General features: G+C 39.6%; 1 protein-coding gene across 14 annotated transcripts in view; it reads right to left on the reverse strand.

Annotated features, from left to right (window-relative positions):
* BPTF (bromodomain PHD finger transcription factor) overlaps positions 1-13266 on the reverse strand; it is a 91111-nt gene that overhangs the window by 13257 nt on the left and 64588 nt on the right. For 8 of the 14 annotated variants that reach the window (XM_065563632.1, XM_065563628.1, XM_065563633.1 and 5 more), the window contains 10 exons: positions 12893-13016; positions 10902-11148; positions 10299-10460; positions 9034-9185; positions 7958-8081; positions 7154-7377; positions 5455-5677; positions 3257-4167; positions 2479-2561; positions 711-936 (listed from right to left, as the gene is read on the reverse strand). In XM_065563632.1, the coding sequence (XP_065419704.1) occupies positions 711-936; positions 2479-2561; positions 3257-4167; positions 5455-5677; positions 7154-7377; positions 7958-8081; positions 9034-9185; positions 10299-10460; positions 10902-11148; positions 12893-13016 (2476 nt within the window). The remainder of the gene's footprint in view (positions 1-710; positions 937-2478; positions 2562-3256; positions 4168-5454; positions 5678-7153; positions 7378-7957; positions 8082-9033; positions 9186-10298; positions 10461-10901; positions 11149-12892; positions 13017-13266) is intronic. The other 6 variants (XM_065563634.1, XM_065563624.1, XM_065563631.1 and 3 more) reach the window with 3 other exon arrangements.

Raw genomic sequence — 13266 nt, forward strand, 5'->3', positions numbered from 1 at the left:
CTGGACATCCAGCTCCTTCTCAACCATGATTGGTGAAGGAGCTCCCTGTTGGTATGTCTTTACATCGCTTCAGTTTTCCACACAATCTTTATTCAGCATTCCTACCTTGCAGTTGGTCCAGTAGGTTCCATAAATTGTGAGGCCTTTGCCTTAAGTGCTCTGGTACATTTGTGTTGCAATTTGCTGTTTGTTTCTTGGAAATCTGATGCCCTTACAATGAGAAAGTGCCACAGAAATAACGGATGGGGCCAGCTCAAGGCTTTGTGGGGTCCTTCACAAAAACCATGTCTAATGCAGCTCCACCCCCACTTCTAGAAGCGTATCCCCACCGGTGTTAAATTCTCAACAGGGTGGAATCAAATGGGTCATATTTCCTTTGAAGGCAGGGGAAGGAGCAAAAACTAGGGTAGGGGGATTTCTGACTTTCTTGGTTTAGCTTTTTCAGTGAGAGGCAAGACTGCAGTATGTGGACCTTTAAATTTAATAGGGCAGAAATGGTTTTAAGAAACCACAAAAGACCTCTGCATAGATTAAATGCTAGATGCAGTAACTAAAGTGAACTGAGGGTTCAGCAGGGATACAGGCATGCAACAAAAGAATTTCATCCTGCATGCTTCCTTAAGGACTCAAAGGACAAGCTGATAAACATAACTATATTTTCCCCCAACTTAAGAAAACCCACCTGGTTCATTGAGAAGAACTGCTCCTACCTGAACTTCGATTTGTAGATCTTTGTCCAGAAGTGCTCTTTTTTTCAGTATTTCCGCTTTAAGCTGTTCTTTATGTTTGAAAAGCAGAGCTGAGAGCTTGGTAGCATTCTGTTTACTACGCTTCTGTTCCACACTCTCTTCTCGCTTCCGTTTCTTAGCTGCCTGTTTTTCTTCTTTATCTATCTTATCCAAAATATACTTCATCACCTGATTACACACTATCATTCTAGGGAAGGAATACAGAGAAGCACATTGTCCCAAGTTGTCTAATAAATCTCAAAATTAAAGTTATTTTCTCTTTACAGCCTACACAAATCACAAGTTGTATTATTAATTCTGGTGGTAAAATCATGGATTTAGTCACAACAGCAGCACTTGCTTGACTCGTGATAGGGCTGCTGCAGAAGTAGGAATGGAAAATCAAGGAGCCACCTGGTATTTTATTGAGGGATGTAGGAGTACACTGGCTGTTTGGTAGGGCCATATGACATCAACCATTCTGTTCTTCTCCACTGTCCCAGTCTGGGTTTCACTGATAAAGATTATACTCTTTGGGAAGAAAAGACTCATTGAGGAGGAAAGATGACAGCGCCACGAACAGAGCTGGTCAAACACCATTAACAAAAATGTTTTGTTTTTTAAAAGTAACAAATTTGGTCATTCGCAATTGTTAAGAGAGCAGTCTGTGCCAACAAATTTTTAACTTTTGATTTGTGAACTAGCCACAGTGTATTCACTATTCGTTTCTCACACTGAGTGGACACTAAGTTGCATAGTATTGTTCTTGTATCTGATTTGGGGATCAAAACCTTATAAAACAGGAATTCCTTTTCCTGATCACAGGATTATTTGATAAATCATGTGAATAACAAAACTGTCAAAATAGCAATGGAAGAATCTCTAAAGCCAACGACTTTTGTCTGCTGTCTGGGAGGTAAAATAGTTAAACAGAGGACAAGCTCCTGCCAACAAAGGGAATGAAATTAAGAAACCATAACATGGAGTGCTCAAACAGAAATGAGAAACAGGCTTAGTGACAATGGAGCAATCCTTCCATTTCCTTTTGTGAGCTCCCTCAAAGTTATTTATCTGCTTGAATTTTAATATATGGAGATATACCTATCTCATAGAACTGGAAGGGACCTTGAAAGGTCATTGAGTCCAGCCCCCTGCCTTCACTAGCAGGACCAAGTACTGATTTTTGTCCCGAATCCCTAAGTGGCCACCTCAAGGATTGAACTCACAACCCTGGGTTTAGCAGGCCAATGCTCAAACCACTGAGCTATCCTTATTAAAAAACTGTGGCTAGCACTAACCACATGCATCATATCACAGTCCATATTCTGGGCAACAATTGAAGATAGTCAACATTTAATTTTGATTACAGGGGAAATCAAACTGCTCATAATTAGGAAAGTTACTTTTAAGTCATGGATTGTCACCATTATTTGTATATTACTTGAAGTCAGTTTTAGAACTTCATACAACTAAGCTTTTCCAAGCCTGAGACAGAAGGCGTGACTACACAATGGGGAAATGCACACCACTAGGGTATGATTTCTAAAGCACACTAATGTTTAAAATAGCACTATGTTAAAGCAAACTGGGGAACTTTCAATGAGCACCAGCACTGTCTACACAGACTGGTTAGAAATCACACTCACACACTGCGCCTTACAGCTCCATGTAGACAAGCCTTATTTTGTACAACAGACAACAATGAACACATTTGCTCCATGTCTATTGATACATTTTCATGTGTTCCTACCTCTGATTTTCTTCTCGTTCAGCCGGGGTCAGTGTCTTTTTCTGTTTCAAGTGTTCTATTACAGCATTGTGTTTCATCACCACCTTGAACACAAAAGTCCAAACAACATTTGAAAACTTCAGGTAGTATCTGATAATAGTACTTGGGGAAATGCAGGCACTTGCTAACTTAAGTCACATTTGAACAAATAAGTCTTATGTTACTTACACTATTTTGAAGGTAATTTTTTATACTTAATCTTAAATTATGACTAAGGAATTTAGAGATTCAACTTAAATTTTCATTATTTCTGGAGAAAAAAATAAGTGAAGTCAGTTTCACTTTTGCAGTCAGTTGCACTTCCCCAAACTCCTATTGCTGCACTATATTTAGAGTTTTCTGCCCATTTTTTCTCCCCACAGTCCATCCCCTGGTAGTTAACATCATTATACTTAATACAGCTCTTATAGTCTCCTTTCTAGAACAGCCAATGAAAGCACAGTAGAAGTGTTGCAAATCACCAGTCCTCACTTTTTCTGGACTAACTTTGAAGATACATTTCTCGCAATAACCAGCGATACAATAAATCAAGTCAAAGTGCCAGATAGCAAGTACAGCACCGTAGTCTCTTAATGTGCTGAATTAACTTAGAGGCGCTATTAAATTGGCAAAAACAATTTTGCAATCTAATTTAGAAATGAAAATCCCAGAGGCTCAATTCACAGGCTATCTAACGCATCAATATGATTAACAGAAACATGTGTTTAGCATGGGTTGTATTTACTTCTGATAACTTTACCTGTTTTTGGATAATGTCACTTTGATTAGAAGCCTGAAGAGTGTGTTCACGTTTAATTTCTATCTGTTGCTGCTTTTTCTTTTGCTGTTGCTCCCTGAGCTGCTGAACCCTTTGCAGCTGCTCTTGAACACTAGCTGCCTGAACTGTTACCACATTCTGAATCTGGTGAGCCTGCACTGGGCTGGCTTGTTGAATCTGAATAGGTAACTGAAGCTTAATCTGCTGGGGCACACCACCCTGCTGGGCCTGTATCTGAGCTACAACATGAGACTGAAGTTGGGAGAGAACTTGGACTTGCTGCTGAAGCTGAGGTACGGTAATAACTTTTGTTGTAGGCTGCTGGATCTGCAGTTGAGGGCGAGATGGCGATTGTACAGCAATTTGATTTAAATTTTGAGCAGCTGGAAGAGTCTGAAGGGAAGTCTGAATCTGGGGTTGCGACTGCTGCTGCAGTTGAGTTTGTATTTGTAGAGAAGCTTGGGGTTGTATTTGTATCTGTTGCTGGGTTGTGGTCTGCACCTGAGCTTGCTGCGGAGCTTGGACTTGGGACTGAGCTTGTGGATGGATGATAGTCTGTGGTTGATTCTGGATTTGAATTTGAGACAGGCCTTGAACCTGGGTCTGTGGCGGAGACTGAACTGTAACTGGAGTTTTAGTTGGTTGTGCCACGACAGTTTGTGCTTCAGATCGGACTGGAGACTGAGCTGACGTTGGAGACTGAGATTCAGGCTGTGTCTGATCTTCAGGCTGAAGTGAGGGCTGAGTAGTTTGTGGCTGGGCTGGGGGCTGAGGCTGAATACTCGGGGTCTGCACCTGTGGCTGAGCTTGCAATTGACTGTGAGGGTGGGGCTGAATTGGTGGCAGCACTGGTTGTGTCTGTGTTTGTGAGGCTTGTTTCTGTTCTCCCGTAGCTGTGAAGGATAAAAACAGAGGATTCCACTCATTCCAAGCAACGTGCCTACAAGCTCTGTTAATCTGAACAATTAGGCCACGTCTACACTGCAGAGTTTTGTCGACAAAAGTTATGCCGCTTTAATTAAACCGCTGTTGAATATCCACACTATGCTCTTGAGTCGGCAGAGTGCATCCACACTAGCAGCTCTTGCATCAACAGAGAGCAGTGCACTGTGGGTAGCTATCCCACTTTGCAACTGGCTGCAGGGTCCTTTGGGAAGGGTTTGCAATGCCTCGTGGGGCAGGTACAGTGTCACATGATGCAGGTTTCTAAATCCCATCATTCCATGGGCGATTGCCAGTCACTTTTCAACTGAAGTATGTGTGTGTGGGGGGAGAGTGAGAGAAAACAGGGAGGGGGAAGGTGCGTGTGTTCGGGGAGAGCAAGCGTGTTGGCATGCTGTCTCTAAGTTCAGACAGCGGCTGGAAACAACCAGTCCCAAGGCAGGGGCAGACCCCTGACATCAGTCCCCGCCTCCCTCCCTGGCTCTGCATAGCATAGCAGTTTCACCCTCCCCCCGCCGCACACACACCCCTGCCTGCCTGCCGCTGTGTTCCTAGTGCCCAGGACGTTAATGATTTGCTGTTTGATGCCTGAGCAGAGCGGCATGTGTAGCTGTCAGAACTTCCTGGAGCTTTGACAGGAGAGGGGCGCATGCCTGTGTAGCTGGAATGCATGGCAGCCAAGTTCAAAATATTGATCAGAGCGCTCACGGCGGGCATTGTGGAAGGCCAGTTATGGCAACATAACGAATGGCAGCATCTACACTGACACTTTGTTGCTTAACTTCATTGCAAAAAGCTTTATGCCTTGTCAAGGTGGTTTTATTTTGTCGGCAAACCGGAGAGTTTTGCTGACAAAAGTAGCATTAACACCAAGGAGTCTGGTGGCACCTTAAAGACTAACAGATTTATTTGGGCATAAGCTTTCGTGGGTAAAAACCTCACTTCTTCAGATGCATTGTACACCTCCACTGTTTTGTCGGCAAAATCTGCCTTTTGCCAATAATACTGTGTAGTGTAGACAAGGACCTAGGTTTTCTAAAGTTGAGGAAGCACTATTTCCCCTTTGGTTTCAAAAGAACTACAATACTTTATACAGAGCTTCAGCTGAAGATTTCTATGCCTACACACTGTTCTTTTAACTAAGATACTTTAATGAAAGAGACTAACTCCAACTATATAAAAAAATTAAAACAACCTAACTCCAATCATCTTTTTCTCTTGAACACAGAAAACCCTACCTGATGTCGAAGTGGAAACTGTCGTAGTAGCTGTGCTAGCTGTTGTAGCAGATGATGATAATGGAGTGAAAAGGAATCTTTGAATTGTACCATTCGGCATAGCCGCTTGCATTAGCTGTTGTCCTGGACCTGGTATTACAGTCACACCCTGAGGTATCAACTGTAACTGGCCAGTAGTTTGACCCTGTCCCTGAATTACCACAGTCAACCCCTGACTGCCACCCTAAAAAAAAAAAAAAGTAAAACTCACGTTAGTATTGATGTCCCAATGATATAACCTTTAGGTGGACTATCCGGGAGAACTAGGATTATGAATTCTGGGGATTTAAAACCTGAACCACTAGGGTACATATCGTATCTATGATGCTTAATTTTGGGCATCCTATTAACCACCTCCTGACCCAAAGACCAACCTCAAGAGTCCCAACTGCCTGTTCACAACATTATTCAATAAAACATTTTCCTAACTGCATATCAGACATTGCCCAACTCTAAGTGTTCATTTAGGTTGTCAGCATGCTGGTAGAATGTTACTGCTTAAATTGTCTCTTTGGATACCATATTTTTGGAGATCTTTAATACAGGCAGAAACATCCCAGTTTTGCAGACAGATCAGAAGGATAGTTCTAACCCTCAAGGTGATTCCCTGTGTCATACACGTCTCTTTGAATCAGGCTACGTCTTCACTGGGGGGGTGGGGGGAGGGAGAAATCGATTTACGATACGCAAATTCAGCTGCGCGAATAGCGTAGCTGAATTCGACATATCTGAGCCGACTTACCCCGCTGTGAGGACGGCAGCAAATTGACCGCCGCGGCTCCCCTGTCGACGACACTTACTCCTACCTGCGCTGGTGGAGTACAAGCGTCGATTCAGGGATCGATTGTCGCGCCCCGACGAGACGCGATAATTCGATCCCCGAGACATCGATTTCTTCCCGCCGATTCAGGCGGGTAGTGAAGACGTAGCCTCAGTCCCACTAGTGGCAGCTCTTGCCTTCAACTGATACCTGCCCTTCTCCACACCTTCAATAATCAATAGCCTTTTGAGTCTGCCCTAGAAAAGAATTCCTGCATGTTGTTCTACATGTCAAAAATGACACTAAGGCATAAGCATATTTTGACAATTAAACCTTTTATCCATTCTTAACATTATTATTAAGTATTTATATTACCATAGTTCCCAAAGGTCCAAATTGGGATTGGGTGCTGTATAAACACAGAAAAGAGGGCCCCTTGAAGGGTTAACAATCTAAAGGATTTACAATTTACAGCCAAACTCAGCATGAATCTAAATTTACATGTACTAACCAGACTCTCATGGTCTAGGCATAAGCAATAAAGAGTGTTATTTTCCAGTTCCAAATGATGTAACTCTGTCCTTTCCCAGTACTAAAGCAAGTGTAAACGACAGCTATCATGTCCTTCAACACCCACCCAAAGACAGTGGATGGGCATCAACACCACATTCTGAAGGCAACAAGGTAAGTAGATAAAAGATATTTAGAGAAAAGAAATCTCTATTTTCTTAATTTAATTACCATTTGATTTGTATGTAGGTTATAGGTTTCCCAAAAAGCAAAACTGAAACACGATGTACAAAACGTACAGACACATACACACACACGCCGTACTGATGAGATCAAAGGATATCAGTATGGGCATATTTTCATAAATGAGTCTATAAAAAAATTGTTTACCTGTCCTTGAGTTAGCTGCGTGAGTTGGGCCATAGTAAGTTTCACTTGCCCTTGCTGGGGACGAGTGGGCTGCGGTGTTGTGGTTTGTGGTTGTATATTCTGTGGAGGTGTTCCTGGAGCTGTTGTTACCTTTTGTCCAGGACTTGAAGTTGTGCTAGCATTAGAAACTGCAGTTGAGACAGGCTGACCTCTAATTATCTGAGTCACCACCTGTTGAGTCTGACCTGTTAAAGACAGCAAAATTTGTTATGCTAAAAATACACTTCCAACATTTTTCATTATAGCCCACAAAACTTCTAAACCCCAACTTCATGAGAGAAGTTAAGCAAGCATTCCTGTTTGCCACAGAATATCTATCATTAGTCACTTCTCTATCTGACTAACCAAAAATATGAATCTGATTTCAAGAAGTAAAACATTTTGCAATCTACTTACAAGATAGTTTTAAACACCTAGCTTTCCTCTAATTACATGTAGTGTTTTCTCACAACACTATTAATTCAAACCTTTCTACAAACTGATGAATAATAATTTTATATTTTAATTATTCATTAAACTGTTTATCCAAGTTTTTTATTAAACTAGGAAACCCTGTTCTTTGTACCCACCCGAATGAAAGAGTTACTCTTCAGTAGACTCTCCAGTAATCTTGATTAAACTGATGATTGAGCCCAACACTTTTTTTTGTAAAACACTGCACTGAATACAGTAATTTCTGAGTTAGGGTGAATGATACATAAAATGTTTATGGAGAAACAAACCATGGTTTCACACACTGGAAGTTTGTAATTAAAATGAACCTACTGGATGGAAGAATACCTTGCTGCACCACTACAGGTGTTCGAATAATGGCCTTTCCTAATGTTGATGGCTGAAGTGGTGTCCGTATTACTGTCATACCTGGGCGGAGCGGTGTTCCTGGCATTATCTAGAAACAGCAAAAGGAGAACAAACACACAAAACTTTTCAAAAAGGGCATATCCGGCTGAACCTTGAATTCTTTACAAACAATGAGAAATAAAGGGATACAAGTAGCTCATATATTTATATGTTGCACGCTTGAAAATTTTGTTAAAGCCGACTTTAGCATAACTCTGTCTTATTTACTCTCCTGACAAGTTTCTTAGCTCTGATAAGCATCAATTCCTCATTAAAACTATGTGCTATGAGGTCCTATGTTGTAGAGACCAGACAAAAGCCAAGAAGGACAACATGGAAGTGGCTCCTTGATCAGTGAAAAAATTATGTGTGGTTTTATCCTCCCACTCTGACCAAATGTGAACACCAGCCTAGGGAGTGGGAGACTGAATCCAGGAACCAGATTGATATCAAGGCAACAGGGATCATTATGATCATCTAGTCTGATCTCAGCATAACATAGGCCCAGAGAACCTCACTCAGTAGCATCTACTCATGCTCATAACTTCTGTTTGAGCTACAGAATATCTTTGAGAGACATATCCAGTCTTTATATAAAAACTACACTGAAGGAGAATTCACCACATCCTTAGGTAAATTATTCCAATCGTTAATTTCCCTTTGTGTTAAATTTGCACAATATTATTTGTATTGCCATAGTGCCTAGGCACCCTAGCCATGGATCACAATTCCACTGTACTAGGCTAGGCACTGTACAATCTTATTTCTAGTCTGAATCAAAACTTGCATCTCTTACATAGCAACACAGCACAACCTTTGAAAACTTTAATCATTCAATAATCCTATTAAAAATCCTATTTTGAAATCTTAAGTGTCTATTAGACTTGCTGGGCATCTGCATATGCATGTAGGATCCTGTTTCTGTGTTTGCCCATGTACCCTTCCATGACTTCCAATGTATTTACCCAATATAATTGATAAAGCTCAGAAAAACATCTTACTTGTGAAGTACATGTTGTACCTAGAGTCCCTGTGGTATTTGGCCTAATAGTTACAGTCGCTGTCCTTGGCTGGAATGAAGTAAATGTTTGTTGATTTGCACCTGTAGTTGATGGAATGATACCCAACACTTTTTGCTGAACTTGAACAACACCTAATAAAAAAGAATTAATCCGTTAATACAAAAAATTGCAAATGTAATAAATCATAGGAACGCCACACTGACATCCAGTACTCACACTCTACGTTTTTATTACACTTCTGTTGGACTTCTGTCAAAGTCTCTTGACAGAAACTTCTTCACGTTCTATAGGGAAGTAGCATTACCTCTTCTGTTGCTTGTACAACTTCCTCCACAAAACCAATCCACAGACATTTTAAAAGGATTTGGGCAAAGAATGATACTTCAGAGTTGTGAACCTTTCTATTGATCTTTACGATGAGGCTCTTGCCCATGTGTGGTGCCATATACAAGTATTTATTATTTACACATGTTTAAATATGGATGGGCTATGCCTCCCCGCTTCCAAGTGACCTATTTAAACATCTCAAAGAGCCTCAAACTCATGGAGCAGGTGAGTACGATAAGTGCCGTTCATCCGCCTAAAAAAAGCACCGTCAAAAGCTAGCAGTCTCCATGATTTTTTCATAGATAAAAATATAAATTCACTGTTTCAACAATCATATATATACAAATTATACAAATGATATTATACGAATATAAATAAAATAGAGATGGAGAAATGAGTATTTTTCTTTGGTGAAGAAGCGATATGCCATCCACAAGCTCACAAAATGTCATGTTGTCTTTTCCAATCAAGAAGAAAAGGATCCAACACTACTTCATTGACCAGTAAAATGAATCACACTAGCTTCTAAGGAATAACTATTTACAACAATTAGCAGTTATGTCTATTTTGAAACACTTTAAAAAAAATCCTTTTGAAATCTAATTTAGAGGCGGAAAAGAGAATTTTGCATTCTAGGTTGTCAAAAGAAATTAGAGCTTCTGATTATGCACTATGGGACTCAGAGTACAAGGCCCAAGGTCACGGGTAAGAGCAGGCAGAAATTTAAGATACAAACCTACATTTTTTGCCTGAAAACAATTGCCATTGTTTGGGGGGTAGCAAAGAAAAAGCTAGAGAGACTTATTCCAGTTTTGGTGTTTTTTCTTTAAAGAGACAAGTCACATTTTATTTCACTGGGAAAATAATGTCAATGCAATCTGAATTGGAAAGTTAGAAGATATATTTTTTCCCCCTACCTCCTTGGGTTGATGGCACATTGACGGCAACAATCTTGCTGTTTGCTGGAAGAGGCAACTTTGTTATCACTTTGCCTGCCATAGTTACTGGAGTGCCTGCAATCTGGAACGTCTGACCTGTGCTGGCAATGGTTGTAGCTGATGTAGCAGCTGTGCTGGTAGCTATTGAAATAAGAAAGTCAATTTTTGAACTTAGTTATTATTAGTAAATATGACTCTTTCTTAAGTAGTAGAGAGTAAAACTGGAAGGTTATTATACAACCACTTTTCAATGTGTCATATCATTTTCCCCTCATATCTTTTAAAGGTTTGTTGAAACAGTGAATTTATGCACAGAACACTTTCACCATACAGATAAAACTGACACAGATCAGAAATGAAACAATCTGGCTTGAGAATGCAGGAAAAATACTGGCCTAAGGATGGGACATTCATCTTTAGGCAAAAAGAATTGTTCCCCAGTCCCCTCCCAAACTGGTAACAAAGTTAACCACAAAGATCAGAAATTAAATCCCAATATTGCTATATTATAGAGAAAAAGGTGATGTGCTATAGAAGCAGGGACTAACAACAGGTTCTTTTAGTGACACACAGATCATTTACCTGCCGAGGACTGGCCTTGTTTAACCCAGGTAGCGAAAGTCTGATGGAAGTTCTTGTTCTGCTGGAATGTTACCGTAGCTGGAGAGCCCACTTTAGTAGTAAGCACTACTTTGGTTCCAGTAGGAACTGGGCCTGTTAATGGGCCTACCACAACCTTCTGTGGAGTTGAGGCAGTGGTTGCAGTACTGCTTGCTGTAGTGACTGTAGTGGCTGTTGTAGGTAACTGCTTCTGTTGTTCCAGTCGCTTCTATAGAAGTTAGAAGAAAAACTCAATGAACGAATGAACAGTTAAAATTTGTGGATTTTGCAAGGGATGAATACCTAATTTTTCCCACTGAAAAACAAGGTATGTGAACAGGATCTAGCAAATCTAAATACTAAATTATTGAAGCAGAATATATTACAGATTGCTATCACAATTGACATATACATGCAATATTATAATTTGCCATAAAATACTTGCTGTATTGCAGATGTATACATTCCACTGTGCTACATACCACAAAATTATTACATATATAGCATCTTTTGAATGCTGTACATAGTCAATCCAGTACATTTATTCACTATTCTCAGACTAGCAAGCAATATGAAAGATCAAAAGGTAGAAGGTTTTTTAGCATGATAAACTACAGTCCGAAAATATATGCCCATATTTTGGGTTTCAGTATGTGTCCGTGGCTTTCATCAATTTCAATGACAGAAGCAAACCTGTATTACACATAGCTCAATTTTTAATTACGGTTGGCTTTCCTGAATTTACTGCTGGCTGCAGCTTTATCTTGCTAAAGTGACAAAGTGAAGATATCTCCATTTCTACTTTATCTAATTTACCATCATCAAAAGAATATCATTATTTAAAGTTTTTCACCTGACTGTAAGCCAATCTCCAGCCCACTCAAAACCATATTCAACAATCCCTTACATACAGTAGGCTTCCCATGCTGTTACTGTCATAAGCAATGGTGCTTTTTTATTTTAGAGAGATGGCTATCTGCAAGCAATTCAATAATGCCAATTGTAATTTGTATGTTTTCCAATATATTTCACGCTGAGCAGTGCTCCTTATCCATTTGAATCTTGACTGCAAGACTGGGAAAAGTGGGTAGAACTGCTTAGGCACCAACATTATTTCTTTTTCACTATTTACAAGTGAATAAATAATACCAATGATTTAAGATATAAAATAGCAGAAACATTAGAAAATAAAGTAATGGAGGTTTGTAAGTCAACTAATGGTTTGCATTTTATTTTATGTTTAGATAATTCTAAAATACTATTTGTAGTATCAATCCCTAACAGGGAGAAATGTATTGTCTGTAGAGAAGACAAAACAAAAGGAAAAATGAAACCATTCTGGAAAAATTGTACAATTCTTCATTGTAACATTCAGGGTGCAAAAAAATAAAATAAAATATAAAATAAAATAAAATAAAATAAAATAAAATCAACCTGCAATCAGGTATTGGGTATTATTAATTAGCAGGTTAAAACACAACCCTCCCCTTCCGTGCTTGTATCCAGACAAACTCAGGGTAGGACAAAATCAGAAGTTTTGTTTTAATTCTAGCATGGAAACTAATCTGGCCAATTTCACAGTCTACTGTCTGTTGAAGCTGCTTTCCATCAGATTGTGGAATGCTTCAGATCTCACCTGGAGGCTGCTATTTCACATCCTCCTTTTAAAAGGAGAAGAAAAACTTTTTTGGACACAATCTAAACTGGGTCTACAAAACTGAAAGGCAATTATAAAAAAATCCTTCTTAGAGCCCAGTACTTCAAAATAATGAATGTATTATGTACAATAAGTGACAATATTTAATATCTCAGTGGGATCTTTCCAGAATGTTGAGTTTGTATATATACTGGAAAAATTACAATTATACTTGAAAAATAGCATTACAGAGGCATACTTTATTTCCTGTGTTTGGATGTACGCAGACTAACAATGCAAACTTTTTGACAGGTGGGACTACTAATGGCTTCCCCACCTGCTGGGCAGCCAATCGTTGCTGTTTTAGTTGAACCTCCATTTGGGCCTTGAATTCCTCAGCCTTCTTCTGTTCACTAACCTTAGCCTGCTGCTCAACTGCCTGTGCCTTTTCTTTCTCCACCCTGCCAAAGACAAGCAACCAAAGAGAAAATTACTACTGTACACGAAAAAAGCTATTTAATTTTATCCAGGTTAACTGATGTTCTGAGAATTAGTCCTGCTTCTTAGACTACTCCCTGAAATATTCTAAAGCAAATAAATGCAATGCCTTTCAAAAAAGGTATTTATCAAGACTATGGTCTATAACTATTTTTGAGAGACTGAAAACACCACCTTATGCATAACACCAACAGTTCAAAACAATAGCATTTT

Source organism: Chrysemys picta, chromosome 12 (assembly GCF_011386835.1).
Source record: "Chrysemys picta bellii isolate R12L10 chromosome 12, ASM1138683v2, whole genome shotgun sequence".
Taxonomy (NCBI): domain Eukaryota; kingdom Metazoa; phylum Chordata; order Testudines; family Emydidae; genus Chrysemys; species Chrysemys picta.